Source organism: Apodemus sylvaticus, chromosome 8, assembly GCF_947179515.1.
Source record: "Apodemus sylvaticus chromosome 8, mApoSyl1.1, whole genome shotgun sequence".
Lineage (NCBI taxonomy): Eukaryota > Metazoa > Chordata > Mammalia > Rodentia > Muridae > Apodemus > Apodemus sylvaticus.
In genome coordinates this window covers 1,299,008-1,321,986 of record NC_067479.1, presented here as the reverse complement: position 1 = coordinate 1,321,986, position 22,979 = coordinate 1,299,008, and the positions used below count along the sequence as shown (strand labels likewise).

The 22,979-nt window shown below is 37.5% G+C and overlaps 1 protein-coding gene across 2 annotated transcripts in view; it reads right to left on the bottom strand.

Annotated features, from left to right (window-relative positions):
- The window catches only part of Nalcn (sodium leak channel, non-selective), a 293,583-nt gene that overhangs the window by 177,544 nt on the left and 93,060 nt on the right, over positions 1-22,979 (bottom strand). For both annotated transcript variants that reach the window (XM_052190478.1, XM_052190479.1), the window contains one exon: positions 19,479-19,610. In XM_052190478.1, coding sequence (XP_052046438.1) covers positions 19,479-19,610 — 132 coding nt within the window. The remainder of the gene's footprint in view (positions 1-19,478; positions 19,611-22,979) is intronic.

The window sequence follows — 22,979 nt, the reverse complement described above, 5'->3', positions numbered from 1 at the left end:
TATCTACTCATTGAAGAAACAAACAAACAAACAAACAAAAAACAGAAGATAAAAAGTTAATTCTTTATAATATTCAAGACCAGGCATGTTAATCTACAATGATTACTTATATAAGAATGATAAAGTTGAATATTGAATGATCATAAATTCAGCATGAAAAGAAGCTGTTCATAAAATCTGGGAAGAACACAAATTACCAGAATAAGAGTTTTCAAGCAGTTAGCAAAGTTGAATATGGTTATATACTATACTTTTAGCAGTTTCTAGCCAAAATATATGCTTTGATAAAAAGAAAACAAACAAAAATCTTCAAAGTCCCTCCCCAGTGTGCCATGAAATCTGAGATTAGGATGTTCATAGAAGTATTGTATCTTATGGTATAAACAAAAACAAAAACAAAAAGTCAAACATCATTGAAAACTACAACGGATTATCCATGGAGCAAATAAGCAAACAGTACTGAGGTCAACAGGAGTATTTTTAAAAGCTCAAAAGGACTGAAACAAAAACCAAACTGTTTATAGATACTCAAAATTTTTATAACACATTCATTAAAATGATCAATGTGCTTCTCTTTAGAGTAGGCAGAAGAATAAGATCAAGAGACAAACAGGATGTTTTTTTTAATTCTGTCTATTCATTGCTTCTAAATGAAAACCCTAAAGCAATCAGGACAAAAAAAGCTTTTGAAGAACCAGGGTGGTAAGCACAATATTGATTATGTAATATTGTCTATGTGATGGGTTTATAAAATGACTGAAATTAAGAACAAAATTAAAACTTACAGGCTTCTCAAAGACTAGACATTTTATGTAAGAGACATTATAGACAAACAAGAAAAGGTATTAAGAAAAATACCCTTACTTAAGTAGCCTTACAGTGTAGGGAAAACAGGTGGGTGAGGCCTGTGTACCTGTGTAGGGATGGCAGTCACCCATGTACCTACAGAAGAGAGACTGCTGGCTAGTGGGGAGGTCCTTTCCCAGAATGTGGGGCCGTTCGGGTGCCGGTCCCATGTACCTATAGAGGAAGCCAAAGTCCTGGCTCCTTTCTGGCAAGGGGGGAAATGTAGATGGGTGACTGTGGGGGTGGAGTCTAGCCAGAACACTAGGGGTCTGGCCCTATGTAACTGGTAGTCACAGGATTATGGAGTTGAGGAAATCAGTAGTGTGGAGCTGGTGTCAGGAGCCTAAGTATCTGGGAGTGTGGCTTACTGGTTCCATCGCTTGTAGAATATTCTACTGGGTCTCTGGAGTAAGCCTTGCTTACCCAGACCACATACTGCCTTTCATGGTCCCACATTACAGAAGGCTAATGATTGTATCTGACAGCCTAAATATCTACCAATTCTTCATAGAACTTATTAGTGCATGATGAGTTTTGTCTTAGCACAATTTTGCCTGAGCAACAATTCCTTCTAAAGACAATATTAATTCTCTTAAGCTACAGGAACTCTAAAAAGAAACTAGCACCTTGGCCAGACTATGAATAATCTCTTCTGACAAGTGAGCTTAATACATATTTTAGTTTCCTATTGCAGTAGAAAATGACTTCAAGAGCTGTTGGAATCAGGAATTGGTACTTGACTTATTCCCATAAATATGAGGTCTTGAGATACATGGACTTGGGAACTATTCTTTCTAGCTTTTTATCCTGATTTATTGAAAAATTATTTGATAGATGACTTTTCTATAAATTTTAGCAGCTAAAAATCTCAATTTAGGATTGTACCAAATATTCCCAAGGTTATCAGAAAACTATTACTAATAAAAATTGAAATCATCCCATGGAATCATCAATCACCTTTTCAGTCCTGGAACTCACTCTGTAGACCAGGCTGGCATCGAACTCAGAAATCCACCTGCCTCTGCCTCCCAAGTGCTGGGATTACAGGTGTGTGCCACCACTGCCCAGCCTGTGGTTTCTTTTATTTACCAAATAGAAGTGGTTTATGTTAAAGGTTTTCAGCCTTCTTTAAGGTTTATAACTGGCATGAGATAAAAAAAAAAATCCAAACATGCTCATGTGAAATTATTGTGAGGAACCTGAGTGTTTTTGGAAGAAATTATGAGGGTTATCATTTGGTGAAGACAACTCTACTTTCTGAAGCCTTTTGATCTAGCAGGGGGATTTTTATTTATATGAAAACCCAAGTGACAAAAGCAAGTCTGGAAATGGATTGGAACAGGCATAGAGGTGAAGAGAGAAGGAAACATGCTGATGTGGAACTAGAGACACCTCTTTGTGGGAAGTTTTAGTGAGTTTATAGTAAGAAACTGAGCCCAGGATCCTTTCTCTCTCCTGACTTTATTACAAAGAATCCAGTGGTTTTAAATCTTAATGTGAGAAGTAAAGAGGGCTGAGGTTGCTACAAGAAGCAAGAAGGGCTTCCGGGCGGCCAGCAGGGAGGAGAAGTCGGTGTGCTCCAGTGAATCCACCAGGCCCCAGCGGGAGCCTTCAGGTATCTGCTTCGGGATCTGAACAGCCTGGGCAACAGCACCCTGCCTCCAGGCAGTGCAGGAGGTAAGCTGTGCACCAGAGGCCACCTGGGAAGGGGCAGCTTGCACTGGTGAGTCCAGCACTGACAAGACAAACTAACACCAGTGAGAACTAGATGGCAAAAGGCAAATGCAGGAATGTCACTAACAGAAATCAAGGCAATATGGCAACATCTGAACCCAATTCTCCTTTACCAGCATGTCCTGGATACCCTATCACACCAGTAAAACAAGATTTGGATTTAAAATCACTGGTCATGATGCTGGTACAGGAACACATGAAGGACATACTTAAAGAAATTCAGGAGAAAATGGATCAAAAGTTAGAAGCCCTTGCAAGGGAAACACAAAAATCATTGAAAGAAATCCAGGAGAATACAAAAGCCAACAATGAGGAAACGCAAAAAGCACTTAAAGAAATACAGGAGAACTTTGGTCAACAGGCTGAGGTCAGTAAAGAGGAAACACAAAAATCTCTTAAAGAATTACAGGAAACCACAAACAAGCAAGTGAAGGAGCTAAGCAAAACCATCCAGGATCTAAAATCAGAAGTAGAAACAACTAAGAAAACTCAAAGGGAGACAACTTTGGAGATAGAAAGCCTTGGGAAGAAATCAGGGGACATAGATGCAAATATCAACAACAGAATACAAGAAATAGAAGAAAGAATCTCAGATGCTGAAGATAGCATGGAAACCATGGACTCAACAGTTAAAGAAAATGCAAAATGCAAACAGCTTGTAACACAAAATATCCAGGAAATCCAGGACACAATGAGAAGACCAAACCTAAGGATTATAGTCATAGATGAGAGTGAAGATTTACAGCTTAAAGGGCCAGCAAATATCTTCAATAAAATTATGGAAGAAAACTTCCCTAACCTAAAGCGAGAGATGCCCATGACTATACAAGAAGCCTACAGAACTCCAAACAGACTGGACCGGAACAGAAATACTTCCCGTCACATAATAATCAAGACACCAAATGTACTAAACAAAGAAAGAATATTAAAGGCAGCAAGAGAAAAAGGCCAAGTAACATATAAAGGAAGACCTATCAGAATCACAGCAGACTTTTCACCTGAGACTATGAAGGCTAGAAGATCCTGGGCAGATCTCATGCAGACTCTAAGAGAACACAATTGCTAGCCAAAACTACTATATCCAGCAAAACTCTCAATCACCGTAGATGGAGAAACTAAGATATTCCATGACAAAACCAAGTTTACCCAATATCTATCCACAAACCCAGCCCTACAAAGGATAATAGGAAGAAAACACCAATACAAGGAGGGAAATTTCACCCTGGAAAAAGCAAGATAGTAACCTTTTATCAAACCCAAAAGAAGTTAACCAATCAAATTTAAAAAATAACGTCAAAAATGACAGGAAGTAACAATCACTATTCCTTAATATCTCTTAACATCAATGGACTCAATTCCCCAATAAAAAGACATAGACTAACTGACTGGATACATAAACAGGACCATACATTTTGCTGCTTACAGGAAACACACCTCAGGGTCAAAGATAAACACTACCTTAGAGTAAAAGGCTGGAAGACAATTTTACAAGCAAATGGTCTCAGGAAACAAGCTGGAGTAGCCATTTTAATATCAGATAAAATTTACTTTCCACCCAAAGTCATCAAAAGAGACTCTGAGGGACACTTCTTGCTGGTCAAAGGAAAAATACAAGAAGAACTCTCAATCCTGAACATCTATGCTCCAAATACAAGGGCACCTTCTTTCATAAAAGAAACTTTATTAAATCTCAAAGCACACTTTGCACCTAACACAATAATTGTGGGTGACTTTAACACTGCACTTTCCTCAATGGACCGATCAGGAAAACAGAAACTAAACAGGGACACAATGAAATTAATTGAAGCTTTGGACCAATTAGATTTAACAGATATATATAGAACATTCTATCCTAACGCAAAAGAATATACCTTTTTCTCAGCACCTCATGGTACCTTCTCCAAAATCGACCATATAATTGGTCACAAGACAGACCTCAACAAATATAAGAAGATCGAACTAATCCCATGCCTCCTATCAGATCACTATGGAGTAAAAGTGGTCTTCAATAGCAACAAAAAACAACAGAAAACCCACATACACGTGGAAACTGAACAATATTCTACTCAATGATACCTTGGTCAAGGAAGAAATAAAGAAAAAATTAAAGACTTTTTAGAACATAATGATAATGAAGACACAACATACCCAAATCTATGGGACACAAAGAAAGCAGTGCTAAGAGGAAAACTCATAGCCCTGAGTGCCTCCAAAAAGAAAATGGAGAGAGCATACACTAACAGCTTAATGACACACCTGAAAGCCCTGGAACAAAAAGAAGCAATTTCACCCAGGAGGAGTAGAAGGCAGGAAATCATCAAACTCAGAGCCAAAATCAATCAAGTAGAAACAAAGAGAACCATACAAAGAATCAACAAAACCAGGAGCTGGTTCTTTGAGAAAATCAACAAGATAGATAAACCCTTAGCCAGAGTAACCAAAGGACACAGAAACAGTATCCAGATTAACAAACTTAGAAATGAAAAAGGAGATATAACAGCAGAAACTGAGGAAATTCAAAAAATCATTAGATCCTACTGCAAAAGCCTATACTCAACACAACTAGAGAATCTGGAGGAAATGGACAGTTTCCTAGACAGATATACGACATCAAAACTAAATCAGGATCAAATACGTCAACTAAACAGTCCCATAACACCTGAAGAAATAAAAAGGGTCATAGGAAGTCTCCCAACCAAAAAAAGCACGGGACCAGATGGCTTCAGTGCAGAGTTCTATCAGACCTTCATAGAAGACCTCACACCAATACTCTTCAAACTATTCCACAAAATAGAAACAGAGGGAACACTACCCAATTCCTTCTACGAAGCCACAATTATGCTGATACCAAAACCACACAAAGATCCAACAAAGAAAGAGAACTTCAGACCAATTTCCCTTATGAACATCACTGCAAAAATACTCAATAAAATTATTGCCAACGGAATCCAAGAACACATCAAAACAATCATCCACCATGATCAAGTAGGCTTTATCCTGGGAATGCAGGGTTGGTTCAATATATGGAAATCCATCAATGCAATCCACTACATAAACAAACTCAAAGAAAAAAACCACATGGTCATTTCATTGGATGCTGAAAAAAGCATTTGACAAAATTCAGCATCCTTTCATGCTAAAAGTCTTGGAAAGAACAGGAATTCAAGGCCCATACCTAAACATAGTAAAAGCAATATACAGCAAACCGGTAGCCAGCATCAAACTAAATGGAGAGAAACTTGAAGCAATCCCACTAAAATCAAGGACTAGACAGGGCTGCCCCCTTTCTCCTTATCTTTTCAATATTGTACTTGAGGTACTAGCTCGGGCAATTCGACAACATAAGGAGGTCAAAGGGATACAAATTGGAAAGGAAGTAGTCAAACTATCATTATTTGCAGATGACATGATAGTCTACCTAAGTGACCCAAAAAACTCCACTAGAGAACTCCTACAGCTGATAAACAACTTCAGCAAAGTGGCAGGTTATAAAATCAACACAAGCAAATCAGTGGCCTTCCTATACTCAAAGGATAAGCAGGCTGAGAAAGAAATTAGGGAAATGACCCCCTTCACAATAGCCACAAACAGTAAAAAGTATCTTAGGGTGACTCTTACCAAACATGTGAAAGATCTGTATGACAAGAACTTCAAGACTCTGAAGAAGGAAATGGAAGAAGACTTCAAAAAATGGGAAAACCTCCCATGCTCATGGATCGGTAGAATCAATATAGTTAAAATGGCCATTTTGCCAAAAGCAATATACAGATTCAATGCAATACCCATCAAAATCCCAACTCAATTCTTCACAGAGTTAGAAAGAGCAATTATCAAATTCATCTGGAATAACAAAAAACCCAGGATAGCTAAAACTATTCTCAGCAACAAAAGAAAGTCTGGGGAAATCAGTATCCCTGACCTCAAACAATACCACAGAGCAATAGTGTTAAAAACTGCATGGTATTGGTACAGTGACAGGCAGGAGGATCAATGGAACAGGATTGAAGATCCAGAAATGAACCCACACACCTATGGCCACTTGATCCTCGACAAAGAGACTGAAAACATCCAATGGAAAAAAGAGCCTTTTCAACAAATGGTGCTGGTTCAACTGGAGGTCAGCATGCAGAAGAATGCTAATTGATCCATCCTTGTCTCCTTGTACTAAGCTCAAATCCAAATGGATCAAGGACCTCCACATAAAGCCAGACACTCTGAAGCTAATAGAAAAGAAACTGGGGAAGACCCTTGAGGACATCAGTACAGGGAGAAAGTTTCTGAACAGAACACCAATAGCTTATGCTCTAAGATCAAGAACTGACAAATGGGACCTCATAAAATTACAAAGTTTCTGTAAGGCAAAGGACACCATCGAGAGGACAAATTGTCAACCAACAAATTGGGAAAAGATCTTCACCAATCCTACATCAGATAGAGGGCGAATATCCAATATATATAAAGAATTCAAGAAGTTAGACTCCAGAAAACCAAACAACCCTATTAAAAAATGGGGTACAGAGTTAAACAAAGAATTCTCAACTGAAGAAGTTCGGATGGCAGAGAAGCATCTTAAAAAATCTCAACTTCATTAGTCATTAGGGAAATGCAAATCAAAACAACCCTGAGATTTCACTTTACACCAGTCAGAGTGGTTAAGATTAAAAATTCAGGAGACAGCAGGTGTTGGAGAGGGTGTGGAGAAAGAGGAACACTCCTCCACTGCTGGTGGGGTTGCAAATTGGTACAACCACTCTGGAAATCAGTCTGGCGGTTCCTCTGAAAACTGGGCACCTCACTTCCAGAAGATCCTGCTATACCACTCCTGGGCATATACCCAGAGGATTCCCCACCATGTAATAAGGAAACATGCTCTACTATGTTCATAGCAGCCCTATTTATAATTGCCAGATGCTGGAAAGAACCCAGGTATCCCTCAACAGAAGAGTGGATGCAAAAAATGTGGTATATCTACACAATGGAGTACTATTCAGCCATTAGAAACAATGAATTCATGAAATTCTTAGGCAAATGGATGGAGCTAGAGAACATCATACTAAGTGAGGTAACCCTGACTCAAAAGGTGAATCATGGTATGCACTCACTAATAAGTGGATATTAACCTAGAAAACTGGAATACCCAAAACATAATCCACACATCAAATGAGGTACAAGAAGAAAGGAGGAGTTGCCCCTTGTTCTGGAAAGACTCAGTGAAGCAGTATTCGGCAAAACCAGAACGGGGAAGTGGGAAGGGGTGGGTGGGAGGACAGCGGGAGAGAAAGGGGCTTACGGGACTTTCGGGGAGTCGGGGCTAGAAAAGGGGAAATCATTTGAAATGTAAATAAAAAATATATAGAATTTAAAAAAAAAAGAATGCTTACTCCAATAAGTATCTTCTTAAAAAATAAAAAAAAAAAAAAAGAGTGCTGAAGTCTGCATTCTGATAGGTCCAGAGAGAACCACATTGTGGGGATGATAGTAGGATATGAAACAGAAAGACTGTAATAAAACAAGATGGCTTCTCTCACCTCTTCCTACAACCTTAGCTTTCTTCTGTAAGTCTGTGAGTTTCTATTTTTTTATTAAGAATTAATTTTATCATATCACTAGTAGATTCCAACTGTCTAGTCACCCACGATAGAATGTTTTTACCAATAACAGCATAAATTACTATCCAGTATTTGTTATTTATTCATTATCTATTCATTATTTATTTATTTATTTATTTATTTATTTTTGGTAGAGAAGGGTTTATTTATTTCAGCTTCCAGACTTATTCCATTATGGCAGGAACTCAAGGTGCAAACCTGGGAGGCACAATGGAAATGGAGTAACTCTGCTTGTTTGTTTGCTCCTATGAGTTAGTTAGCCTACTTTCCTATATCACCCATAGCTACCTGCCTACAGGTGGCACTGCCCTCAGTGGCCTGGGCCCTCCCACATCAACTATTAAGGAAGAAAATGCCCTCACAATCTTGCCTAAGGCCATCTGATAGAGGCATTTTCTCAGTTGGTTTCACGTTTTCAGATGACTCTAGCTTGGGTCAAGTTGACAAAAAATTAATTAGCTGACACCCCCCCCAGAAGCTCATGGGCCAGCTCGTCTGGTGTATACAGTTGTGAAGAACAAAAGAAACTCTCTCTCAAACAAGATGGAAGACATTGACTAACATCTAGAGCTTTCTTTCCTCTATAAGGCACACATATGCCTCCTACCTCCACCATGTATATGTGTATGCTCACAAGACTTTGATTTGAAAAGACTTTGACCTTGAATAGGAACCATGAACCAAAATGAACATATCATACTTTTAGATTATTCTGTCAGATATTTCATTACAATAATGACAGGAGTGATAAATGACAATCCAACAGAGCCAGGCCAGAGATGCCACATGTAAGAAGAATCAGGTGCCAATGTGACATGGAAAGGCTCCTAATGTTATAGGTACATTCAAGATGAAATCCAGCAGAAATCGGAGGCACTGGTATGAATGAGAGCAAGCCCATGGGGGAGTCACAGACCAGGCTACACATTCCAAAACAACAGAATGTCTGAAAACTTCCCCGCTACTCTCAACAAGCATTGAAGGCCTCTTTGCCCAGTGACCAAATGGATGCTCTCCAAGCTTGAAGAAATATGCTTCTGTTTTCCAGGCTATGAAGGTCAGGGATGGATACCTAGAAGAGCTTAAATGGATGGTCTCCAAGTGTTGGTCTTCAGCATAGGTTCTCTGCCTGCTCTGTGCCATGGCGTGGCATGCCTAAGCATCATGAGATCTCTGTCCATGAATGAAGTTTGTGCTGGATCCCTGTTCCCTGAAGATTATACTCCAAAGATGTGCAGCCTCTGGTCCTGTCCACCATGTGCTTTTGCTGAAAGACCATGTTTTCAAAATAACAAATGTGAGTAAAATTCTCACAGCAGAGGAATCAAACTCCAATGTGACAGTCTATTGGCCCTTCATATCCAAGGAATGAGAAAATAAACACATTGCTCAACATCCGTTCAGGAAGGACAAATAAAAAGAACATGAGCTTCAATGATCAAAGGAAGGGAAATCTTTTGAACTTCTAAAGAATGAAGACAAGAGTTCGTTCATAGAGGCACAGTGTGTGGCCAGTGGGAAAGACCCAGTATTTATTTTAATGGTTGCAATAAAAGTGCTTAATTATAGTAGGAAGCAATTAATAAATCTTATAAGTAAAAACATGTATATACATTGCCTCAATACCTAAGCCAAAGTATACCTAATAAATTTTTATCTGTTTTATTTCTATTACTTATAAAAACAGGTCAAATAATTTTCAATTGTTTTAGTTACACAATTTTATTTAGAAAACTGATCAAGTCTGCTCAGTCAACAGGTTCTCCAGCACAGAAATGAGGATTAAAAAGAAAAAAGACAGACAACATTGTAGCGTGACCCCAGTCAATTCGGAGACTGAAGGCAGATTTATTCTTTTCCAATCCACTTTTATACCAGTTTAATTACATGCAAGTATTAAGGGCAAGCAATATAATGAGGAATAAGCAAGGCAATAAGCAAAGTCCTGTGATTATTCCTGAGACAGTTGTTTCCAAGGGCTTGTCAGAATGACCAAAATATCTGAGCCCACTTCCCTGTCCAAGCCCCAAATCAGATTGTTGCCTGAAGCCTACTTCTTTTGTTCCACTCCAAGATTAAGACTCTGCCTGAACCTGCTTCCCTATTATAGCCTAAAATTAGATTCTTGCCTGAACTTACTTCCTTGTCATGCTCTAATGTCAGATTCCTGCCTGAAGCCCATTTCCTTGTCCTTGGCCAGTGTCAGATTGCTGCAAAGTGGTCCCCAAAAAAGGCTCTTCACAGAAAACAATTGTTAATAAAGACTATACAGTGTCCATATGAGTGTACTGATGGGAGAAATATTCTAAGCTTGATAGCATATATGAGAAAAGCTAAATATCTGTTTTAAAGATACTTCTTACAGGACACAGGCTTTTAACAGATCTTAGGTTTATCTAAAGTTTGGGCAAAAGACAGAACAGTAAGTTATGTTCCATTCTTTTGGCTTTAAAAAAATGTAGTTTCTTAAATGAGAAATTCTGTTAAAATTACTCACTTCCTGTGGGCTTTACATATACACTTTTGATAAGCAGACTGTCTGATGGACACACAAATATCCAATTCATCATACAGTAGCAAATAATGTTCAAAATATTAACTTTTGTGATTAAAACATATGATTATATTTAAAATATAAATATGCTCATTATGAAATGCACATATGTATAATAATAATAAAATATTATCTTAGATGAGAACAAAATGTATAATTCTTACCAAAAAATTGGTCTTTATTCTTTATGTTAATGCATAGTCTAGGAAATAAAATCATAATTTTTCTGTTTCTTAGCTAACTCTATATTTAGATTAATTAATCCAAAGTAACAGAACAAATTTGTAGAGCAAATCCCCAGTCCCACAAAGAAGCTAAGCAGATTAATTTATTCTTAAAGGATGCTGATTTAGAATATGAGTTGACTCCTAATGGGTAGAATGTTTTATTTTGGATTTTTCTAAATAATTTATTGTATAATATGTAGAAACCTAACAAAGAAAATGTTTCTTTTAAATCTCATGGCCTTTTGTGATATAGTGTGAAAGTTAAGCTTTCAGAACTCTTACATAATGCTATTTCCTTAAATATAACACTGTTACACTTCCTGATCTTCAACTGCTGTCATTATAGCTGTTTGGGAGGATTAAATGAGATAATGAATTTCTTTAAAGTACTTAGCACACAATGGGCTTTCCAAATTCTAATATTGTTGGTAATATTTATGCATTTGAATTTAGCATATGAGAATTCTAGTTGAGAAGCTCTCTGTTCCTATAGTCCATGCAACCGCTAGTCTATTGTTTACTTTTGCAAATAAACTTTTATTAAAATCCAGCTGTCTTAAGGTCACATTCACTTTTGCACAGAGGTAGCCGAGTTGAGGAGCTGACAGAGAGTGGATGGCTTACAAAGCCTGCCCTGCCTATTTGACACTTCAAGAAATTTGGTGATTCTTGACTTAAACTAAAAGTTGTTATTTGATTTTTTATCATTAATTAATTAATTAATTAATTAATTTTTACATTCCAGATTTTATTCTCCATATTCACCCTCCTCCTGTTCTACATCCCATACCTCCTCCTCCCCACCATCACTAAGTTGTTTGTTAAAAAGTAGATTTAGCTAAAATAATTTAGTTATACTCAAATCATTGTGATTTATATACAACACTTCTTATTCAAAAAGACATGACAGAATAATTTGAAGTCCAAATGTATTCTGAGAAACTTGAACACCCAAAGTCAGTCTGTCTACTGGAACAGAGTTTGATTGCTTATTCTCAATAATAAGTTGATGCTGTCTATAGATTATTTTTGTGAATGAAATCCTATGTCCGACTGATTTATTCTTTCTTTCCAGGATTTCAAAGAGTTGTTTATTGTGTCTATCTAGCTACTTGCCTACTTTATTGAAAAACAACATGTAGAAAAGTGCAGTTGCATAATGCATTAACTTGCTGAATTGGGTATAAATATGAGCTTATAAAACTGTCACTACCAATGCCACACACATGTCCATACTCTCTCAAACCTCCTGTTACTATCACCTTCGTTCTTGCTGGTAATGTTAGATGCTGCAATAACACTTCATACCTTATCTATGGTCTTAAAATTTCTACATGTTCAGTGCTTGTAGTTGGCAATGGGCACTTATACAGAGCAGAATTACCTCCATCTATACCAGGCTTTTTTTTTTTTTTTAAACTAAACCTGTGCTAGTAGTTTGGAAAGGGGAACAAGTTGGAGGCATATAATTCAGGTTTTGTCAGTTTTGCTATACCATCTTAGATCTGTGGTTGCTATTTTTAATATTACAAATAAAACCATCAAAATTGACAAGGATTAATCACTGTTTCCAGAATCTACCAGCATTTAAGCAGCAATTAATGAACTTTACAATTTTTTTGATATTTTGTTGCAATGTCTTATAGTACATTAAAAGATCATCTAACATGTATAAGCACAGGCTAGAAAAGAGGCAGGCTTTGCAGGAGAAGAAATTAGGTAGTTTCCTTATGTAAATTCCCTGTGTTTCCAGGGTATATGGCCACTTCATTTACTCTATAGGATAATGGGGAGGCCACAAAAGTGAAGTTCATACAATCTCTGATATCAGAATTCCTGCAGGAGAGACTCTTCCTATTCAAGAGAATGGCAAGACTTCATCACTATGCTTATCTCTGAGTTTACTTGCGGGAATGTTGGTTATCATTCCTTAAACCTCTGATACAAATCTATTGTGCAATTTGTAACCTCTCTTCTCATTCTCATGATACAGAGCCTACTAAGCATTTAGTGTCTTTCTATTTGAAAAAAATTGCTTTCACTTTATCAAGTTCCATGTGTAGATTATACTTCCTGTACCTGTCTTTACCTCTATTGTTTCTCTCCCAAGTATATTACATAATATTCCACTAAACACCACCCTTCATGGAAGAGAGAGCTCATGTTGCTATGCTCTGTGGAGTATAATAAATGGATAAGAAAAAGATGTCTCATCCATTCTTCCTGGAAACTCCTTTATAGGATTCTATCAGGATAAACAAACTTATTTTTCATTCTCTCCATTCTCTACTAATCTCAACATCAATGACTCAGGTACATTGCCCAAACCGCAATGTCCTGTCTAAGAATTAGCAGTCCTCTTCAACATCCACTTGAGACTCAGTGACTCTCAGACTTTCATGGTTCCTTGAATTCTTGTCTCCATTTTTATGGTTAAACCACCAATCTCCACATAAAATCATAGGTTTTGTATTTCATTACCAAAATCATGGTACAATTGGAAACCTTGACTTCTTTCTTAACACAACTGATGACTTTCTTTCAGTTTTTCATTTCTTTTTTTATGTTTTCTATTGGATATTTTCTTTATATTTCAAAATTTATGCCCTTTCCTGGTTTCCCCCTCCCAGAAACACCCTATTTAATCCTCCCTCTTCCTGCTTCTATTAGGGTATTCCTCCACGCACCCCACTCCCACCTCCCTGCCCTCGATTCCCCCACACTGGTGCATCTATCAAGCCTTCATAGGACCAAGGACCTCTCCTCCCCTTAATGCCTGACAAGGCAATCCTCTGCTACATATGCAGCTGGAGCCATATGGACTCCTTGGTTGATGACTTAGTGCCTGGGAGCTCTGGGGGTTCTGGTTGGTTGATACTGTTTTTCTTCTTATGAGAACCCCTTTTGCTTCTTCAGTCCTTTCTCTAACTCCTTCATTGGGGACTCTGTGCTTAGTCTAATGGTTGACTGTGAGCATCTACCTCTGTATTTGTAAGGCTCTGCTAGGGCCTCTCAGGATATAGCCATATCAGACCCCACTGCAAAAGCTTATACTCAACAAAATTGGAAAATCTCGGTAAAATGGACAGTTTTCTAGACACATACCATCTGCCAAAGTTAAAACAGGATCAGATAAAACATCTAAACTGTCCCATAACCCCTATAGAAACAGAAGCCTTCATTAAGAGTCTCCCAAATAAAAAAAGCCCAGGACCAGTGGAGAAAAATCTTCAAAGAAGACCTAATACCAATACTCTTCAAACTATTCCACAAAATAGAAACAGAAGGAACTGATAACTTTCTAACTCTCTCACTTCAATCTAACATGTGTTCTGACCACATGGAGATCCCAAGTGGTTTCATTTCCCTTTTATTCTTCTCTAGTTTCATCTATTTCCATAGGCTTTCATCTCACCTCTCTTGTCAGTCACCTGCATTCTTCCATTCCTTTATCTTTCAGTCCTCCCATTACAAATAAAGCCCTAAATCTGGGTCATTTTGAACTCTGTCTTTCTCAGTTTTTATGCAAGCTCTAGGGCAGTTATCTTACTACTGATTCCATACGCTGAAATTCTAATTAGATCTTTAGCACTGCATTTGATGTATCTTTAATTATTTTTATTATATTTGCTTTAATCTCCTCTATATTTTTCTTAAGCTTTTTATTTCATTGTGTCATTTGCCGGGTTATAAATCCATTTCTATCACTGTGTTAAAAACATCACAAAATTTCACTATTAGTCTGTGTTTCTGTTATACTTTAATAAACATTGACACTCATTCACTCATTGTGATTGTGTATCTATATGTCTAGGCGTCTTTATATGTGTGCAAATTTGTGCAATGGCAGCTATGTGGATGCCCGAGTATAACTCATATTTACTTTTTGTTTTTCAACACGTGGATTGATGATCGAATTCAGGTTTTTAGGCTTGGCTGGAAGTACCATCAGCAACTGTCCACTTTTGCATCTAATTTCTATGTTATGGAAATTCTAGTTAGGGTTTCAGAAAATTTTATTGCCTTTTGGTATTGGTTTGGATATAATTTCCTCATGAGGCTCTCCATTCATTTGCTGCTGTTGTCTACCATCTGTTTTTCATGTTGCCTATAAGCACCACACAATCTGAAGCTTTTAGATCAATGCCATCTTCTTTTTCAGAAAAGGTTACGTGTGTATGAACTAAGTTTTTATTAAACCAGTCTATTTTTAATGTGTTATGACAGTTCTAAGAGAACTAAGCAACAAAGCTAATTTCTCTCCATATAAAACACTTTTGTAATAAACCTAAGTAAAGTGTGGTTTTTCTATTTTTTGTATTTTTTTATTCGATATATTCTTTGTTTACACTTCAAATGATTTCCCCTTTCCTGGCTCCTCACTCCCCAAAAGTCCCATAAGCCCTCTTCCCTCCCCCTGTTCCCTCATCCACCCCTTTCGCACTTCCCTGTTCTGGTACTGCCCTACACTGCTGCACTGAGCCTTTCCAGAACCAGGGGCCACTCCTTTTTTCTTCTTGGACATCATTTGATATGTGGATTATGTCTTGGGTATTCCAAGTTTCTAGACTGTATCGACTTATCAGTGAGTGCATACCATCAGTGATCTTTTGAGACTGGGTTACCTCACTTAGGAGGATATTCTCCAGCTCCATCAATTTGTCCAAGAATTTCATGAATTCATTGTTTCTAATGGCTGAATCATCATTGTGTATATATACAACATTTTTTTTGTATCCATTCCTCCACTGGGGGACATCTGGGTTCTTTCCAGCTTCTGGCTATTATAAACAGGGCTGCTATGAACATAGGGGAGCATGTATCCTTATCATATGCTGGGGAATCCTCTGGGTATATGCCCAGGAGTCATATAGCAGGGTCCTCTGGAAGTGTCATGCCCAGTTTTCTGAGGAACTTCCAGACAGATTTCCACAGTGGTTATACCAACTTGCAATCCAACCAGCAGTGAAGGAGTGTTCTTCTATCTCCACATGCTCACCAACACCTGCTGTCTCTTGAGTTTTTAATCTTAATTATTCTGACTGGTGTGAGGTGAAATCTCAAGGTTGTTTTGATTTGAATTTCCCTAATGACTAATGATGTTGAACATTTTTTAAGGTACTTCTCAGCCATCCAAAGTTCTTCAGGTGAAAATTCTTTGTTTAGCTCTGTTCCCCATTTTTAATAGGGTTATTTGGTTTTCTGGGGTCTAACTTCTTGAGTTCTTTATATATATATATATTGGATATTAGCCTTCTGTCAGATGTAGGGTTGGTGAAAATCTTTTCCCAATTTGTTGGTTGCTGATTTGTCCTTTTGATGGTGTCCTTTGCCTTACAGAAACTTTGTAATTTTATGAGGTCCCATATGTCAATTCTTGATCTTGGAGCATAAGCTCTTGGTGTTCTGTTCAGAAAATTTCCCCCTGTATCGATGTTCTCAAGGGTCTTCCCCAGTTTTTTTCTATTAGTTTCAGTGTGCTTGGCTTTATGTGAAGGTCCTTGATCCACTTGGAGTTGAGCTTAGTACAAGGAGATAAGAATGGATCAGTTCTCATTCTTCTGCATGCTGACTTCCAATTGAACCAGCAGCATTTGTTGAAAAGGCTATCTTTTTACCACTGGCTGTTTTCAGCTCCTTTGTTGAAGATCAAGTGGCCATAGGTGTGTGGGTTCATTTCTGGGTCTTCAATTCTATTCCATTGATCCACCTGCCTGTCACCGTACCAATACCATGCAGTTTTAAACACTATTGCTCTGTGGTATTGCTTGAGGTCTGGGATATTGATTCCCCCAGAAGTTCTTTTACTGTTGAAAATAGTTTTAGCTATCCTAGGTTTTTGGTTATTCCAGATGAATTTGAGAATTGCTCTTTCTAACCCTATGGAGAACTGAATTGGGATTTTGATGGGGATTCCATTGATTCTGTATATTGTTTTTGATAAGATGGCCATTTTAACTACATTAGTCCTGCCAATCTAAGAGCATAGAAGATTTTTCCATTTTCTGAGGTCTTCTTCCATTTCTGTCTTCAGCGGCTTGAAGTTCGTCACACAGATCTTTCACTTGTTTGGTTAGAGTCACACCAAGGTACTTTATATTGTTTGTGGCTATTGTGAAGGTTGTCATTTCCCTAATTTCTTTTTCAGTCTGCTTATCCTTTGAGTATAGGAAGGCTACTGGTTTGCTTGAGTTAATTTTATAGCTAGCCACTTTGTTGAAGTTTTTTATCAGCTGTAGGAATTCTCTGGTGGAGTTTTTTTTGGTCACTTAAGTATACTATCATATCATCTGCAAATAGTGATAGTTTGACTTCTTCCTTTCCAATTTGTATCCCTTTGACTTCCTTATGTTGTCTAATTGCTCTAGCTAGTACTTCAAGTCCTATATTGAAAAGATATGGAGAGAGGGGGCAGCCTTGTCTAGTTCCTGATTTCAGTGGGATTGCTTCATGATTCTCTCCATTTAGTTTGATGTTGGCTACTGGTTTGCTGTATATTGCTTTTACTATGTTTAGGTATGAGCCTTGAATTTCTGTTCTTTCCAAGACTTTTAGCATGAAAGGATGTTGAATTTTGTCAAATGCTTTTTCTGCATCCAATGAAATGATCATGTTTTTTTTTTCTTTGAGTTTGTTTATGTAGTGGATTGCATTGATGGATTTCCATATATTGAACCATCCCTGCATCCCTGGGATGAAGCCTACTTGATCACAGTGAAGGATCGTTTTGATGTGTTCTTGGATTTGGTTGGCAAGAATTTTTTTTTATCTTTGTTTTTATTTTATTCGATATATTTTTTATTTACCTTTCAAATGATTTCCCCCTTTCTGGTCCCCCACTCCCTGAAAGTCACATAAGCCCCCTTCTGTCCCCCTGTTCTCCCACCCACCCCTTCCCACTTCCCTGTTCTGGTTTTGCCTTATATTGCTACACTGAGTCTTTCCAGAACCAGGGGCCACTCCTCCGTTCTTCTTGTACCTCATTTGATGTGTGGATTATGTTTTGGGTATTCCAGTTTCCCAGGCTAATATCCATTTATTAGTGAGTGCATACCATGATTGATCTTTTGAGACTGGGTTATCTCACTTAGTATGGTGTTCTCCAGCTCCATCCATTTGCCTAAGAATTTCATGAATTCATTGTTTCTAATGGCTGAACAGTACTCCATTATGTATATATACCACATTTTTTTGCATCCATTCTTCTGTTGAGGGATACCTGGGTTCTTTCCAGCTTCTGGCTATTATAAATAGAGCTGCTATGAACATAGTGGAGCATATATCCTTATTACATGCTGGGGAGTTAGCAAGAATTTTATTGAGCATTTTTGCATCAATGTTCATAAGGGAAATTGGTCTGAAGTTCTCGTTCTTTGTTGGATCTTTGTGTGGTTTTGGTATCAGCCTAATTGTGGCTTTGTAGAAGGAGTTGGGTAGTGTTCCTTCTGTTTCTATTTTGTGGAATAGTTTGAAGAATATGACCCCTTCTATTTCTTTAGGGATTATGGGACTGTTTAGATGATCTATTTGATCCTGATTTAATTTTGGCATTTGGTATCTGTCTAGGAAATTGTCCTTTTCCTCCAGGTTCTTCAGTTGTGTTGAGTATAGGCTTTTGTAGTAGGATCTGATGATTTTTTTGAATTTCCTCAGTTTCTGTTGTTATATCCCCATTTTCATTTCTAATTTTGTTAATTTGGATACTGTCTCTGTGCCCTTTGTTTTAAGTCTGTTTTATTCATATATGGGATTTTTTGAACTGTGGTATTTCTATATAAGTGCACACCCTCTCCCGTGAGGGACTTACCTCTGCAAGGTAGAATTCATCATACTGCCTTCTGAAGTTCTCTCCCTTGTAGATGTATGCAATGAATGGGTTTATAAATGCCGATCCATTTTCCCATAAATATACAGGCACTGAATTATGAGATTTCTTTTCAGAATGTTTAAAAATAGTGTTCTTTGAAAATGATTAAAAATATTTGGTCCAGTGAGATAGCTCATTGGGAAAGCACTTGCTTCATAAGCCTAATGACAGGTGTTGTGGTGTTTGTACAAATGTGCAATGACTAAATCAGAGCAATTCACATAGCATCATTCTAATATTCATCCTATGTTTGACATCTGTAGTCCAGCTGTAGAGCTATTTTATCTCTGAGCTTCTGAACCTGTGGTCACTTACAGAAGGAAGCAAGTCAACACAACATGAAAAGGGGGAGAAAATGAGAGGTGGATAGAATAACAGACTATTCTGGAGTAAGACCTAGGGAAAAAGGTTACCCTGGCAACATGACCACTGCAGAGAAGATTGTTGAGACTTACAGCAACAGGAAATGAGTCAAACATCACAATAAGCAGAGAACTAGTTTGAGAGGCAGATGGTGAGTCAATGTAAGAGGCAGTTGAGTAAGTAATGCACTAGAGTTAATTTTCATGGTCAAAAAAGGGCCTTGATGAGGCTTTCCCACATTGAGCACTGCTACACACCCTCTCCAGTGAGGGACTTACCTCTGCAAGGTAGAATTCATCATACTGCCTTCTGAAGTTCTCTCCCTTGTAGTAATTGCTGGCAGCAACTATTACATCCACAGTCACCATGCTTAGTATAAACATGTGGAAAACCGATGACCGCATCATTTTCTGTGGAAGCAAAATGAATAGGTAGACTCTCTCCAAAGACCTCTCCATTAACTGCAATGCACATGCTAATGTTTTGAGGGACAACAGGTTTTATATATAACAGTGAAAAACGATTTTTTCCAAGACCACTAACCAATGTCTTTCCTGTTGAATTGTGGGACCAAAGGAATCCATTTCTTTCAGTGAGTTAAAGATGCATAGAAAACTAGCTTCAGACACCTTTAGTTAAACATGGAAAATACATTTAATTTAACTTAAATACACTTCATCTTGGATATTAGGTTGTTTTGACCCTGAGTTCTGACTATATGAAAAAAAAACTAGCTTTCAGACTGGCTATTTTGAAACCAGGCATGGGGTGGCGTGAAAATATTTTGGCGATGGTTATAAAGCTGGAGAGAGGGAAAAACAGATTATTTATTTTCTCTTATTGTGTCCACAAACAATTTCTGAAACTAATCCTGTAGTGAATGAGAACTGTCAATTGAGCTTATGTGTCTAGAGCTGTTCTAGAGTTATACATAAATTAACTCAATTAAATTCCATCCTATTCCTAGGTTATCATTCTAATTTGATAGATAAGAAAACATACTATAGGAAATTAAATAATTTTCCCCACTGTTACATTAGTATAGAGGCTGCATTTAGGATTAGGAATTAAATCTGGACCAAGGCCTTTGCCTATATTGTAGTGGATTTAGCTAATCATTAAAAACAAGTATTATGATAGCCACCATGAGTTGAATGCTATTATGTGCCAAGTCATTTTATGTATATCTTATTCATGTTGTGTCTGTTATACCACAATTTTAAGCAGTAGGGTATGTGTTTTGTGTTATACAGAGTTCAGAGAAATTAGGCTATTTGTTCAAGACCACACAGCAAGAATACATCAGAATCAAGCATTGCTACCAAGTCTGTTTGAAGTCTATTCTCTGATTTTACTCAATTGTGAGGAAGAGATCATTTAAGTGGAGAAAACAGAAGGTAAAGGATCTGGATCTGAGAGAGCCAACTGCTCAGGACTGAGGCCATCACATAGTCTCTTCCTCTTTTGGTGTTTTGTGTTTTAAAGAGAAATTTATTATAGAATTATAGGTAGCAGAGAGTCAGCGAAGAAAGATAGAGGGAAAGAGATGATATAAACTTGAATGAGGCATGGAAATAGAAGTATGCCATTTGATTTAGACATGGTGATCAGATGCATGGCAGATAAGCAAGGACATAGTGTAATATGGAGCCAGGTGGGGAGTGAGGCTTTAGAGAAAGCCCAGAGTACCAGAAAAAAAAAGCTTACTTCATCTCTGGCCCCTACCCTAAAGCAAAATAGAAGAAACTAAAAAGGAGAAGATTGCCTTTCTGAGTGAGAGCATAGAAAGGCAGTCACATATTCTCTTCTTGAGGTTTCTTTTCCTTCCTATACTTATGGATGTATTGTGTGCCACTGCCCTGTGACCCACCTGGCAAGCTCCTTAATACCACAAATAAAACTGCCTATATAAAGCTCAGGCTGAGACTGGGATAAACTGTACCTGAACTGGAGTCTACAGAATCATCTTATCTTGTCTTTAACAGAATGAGGCCGAACTAAGTTGTCTGCTGTTGAGACTCCACCATCTTCTGGTACTGTGCCGGTGAACAAGACACTTAAGCCCCTCTGTATCTCAGTTTTCCTCTCAGTAAAGTGGTCATGATGTGTCTTTTTCAAAGGATATTATTATCACTTCTAAGTGAGTCAACATCTATGGAGATGTGTTAATAAACTGCAGGTGTTGTTACAAAGGCCTCTACTCCCAACAAATACCATTGCATGAATCAGATATGTGTTTGTCAAAAATGAGAAATTAACCATACAAGGTCAAAGAATTAATTATATTGAACATCTGACTGAAGACAGAACCAAGGGTGATAAATCAAAGTGATAAAAAACTAATAACTCTGAGCCAAGGGAAAAGCAGATTTCCCATGAGGTTTCCTGTCATCTCAGGGTTTGACACGGTTTTATATTTCTCTTTGACTTTATTTTATTGGTAGTACAAAAATCAAATCCCAGAACTGTCAATCAACTTGTTTGTAAGGCTGAAAATTTACTTTCAGGAACTCCTGACCTTCATAACACAGATAAGTAAATCAGTTGTCAAGTATCTATTCTTGTTAGAATATGCATTGTTATTTCCTCTTTCTTTGCATTGTGAGAGTTAAATTCCATACCCATCACTCCCTTTCTATACTCTTTTCAACATAGTGTTCTATTAAAAGCATGTCAACTGATTTCCATTTTATTAGCATGACAGAAAACCCACAACTTTTTCTTTCTGTTTTCCTTCACTGTGGATTTAGGTCTTAAGTAAACTGTTATTACAGAAAGGTCCGAACAAAGCTTTCTGCCTTGGCTGTCAAAAAACTTTGAAATTGGTTTTGTAACTGTCACAGCTTGGCTTTGGTGCTGTCATTATAATTAGGCTGTGTTTTTGTCTGAATGTCTACGTATCTCTGTTGGTACAAAGTCATTAAAATAATCTCTTACAATGGAGTTTGATATGCTATAATCGCCCTGGCTTGGTTGACTTGCTCCAGAGTAATAACTTTCAAACATTAAATAAGAATGAAGGTGATAAGTATGTGTAGGAGCTGAATTTAAATATTAAAAGCAGAAATTCTGACTTTAATATGAAAGCTGGTAACAGATGCCTCTGGAACTGAATTTATTCAGTCAACGACTGTTAGAAACTGGACATCAGCTTCTATGATGCAAAATAGCTAGTAACATCACATCTGCTTGAGTTGATTTTATAATCAGTCACTTTGCTGAAGTTGTTTATCAGCTGTAGGAGTTCTCTGGTGGATTTTTTTGGGTCATTTAAGTATACTATCATATCATCTGCAAATAGTGATAGTTTGACTTCTTCCTTTCCAATTTGTATCCCTTTGACCTCCTTATGTTGTCTAATTGCTCTAGCTTGTACCTCAAATCCTATATTGAAAAGATATGGAGAGGGGGGGCAGCTTTGTCTAGTCCCTGATTTTAGTGGGATTGCTTCATGTTTTTCTCCATTTAGTTTGATGTTGGCTACTGGTTTGCTCTATATTGCTTTTACTATGTTTAGGTATGGGCCTTGAATTTCTGTTCTTTCCAAGACTTTTAGCAGGAAAGGATGCTGAATTTTGTCAAATGCTTTTTCAGCATCTAATGAAATGACCATGTGTTTTTTTTTCTTTGAGTTTGTTTATGTAGTGGATTGCACTGATGGATTTCCATATATTGCAGCCAACAAATTTGGAAAAGATCTTCACCAACCCTACAGAGGTTGACTAGTATCCAATATATACAAAGAACTCAAGAAGGTAGACTCCAGAGAGCCAAATAAC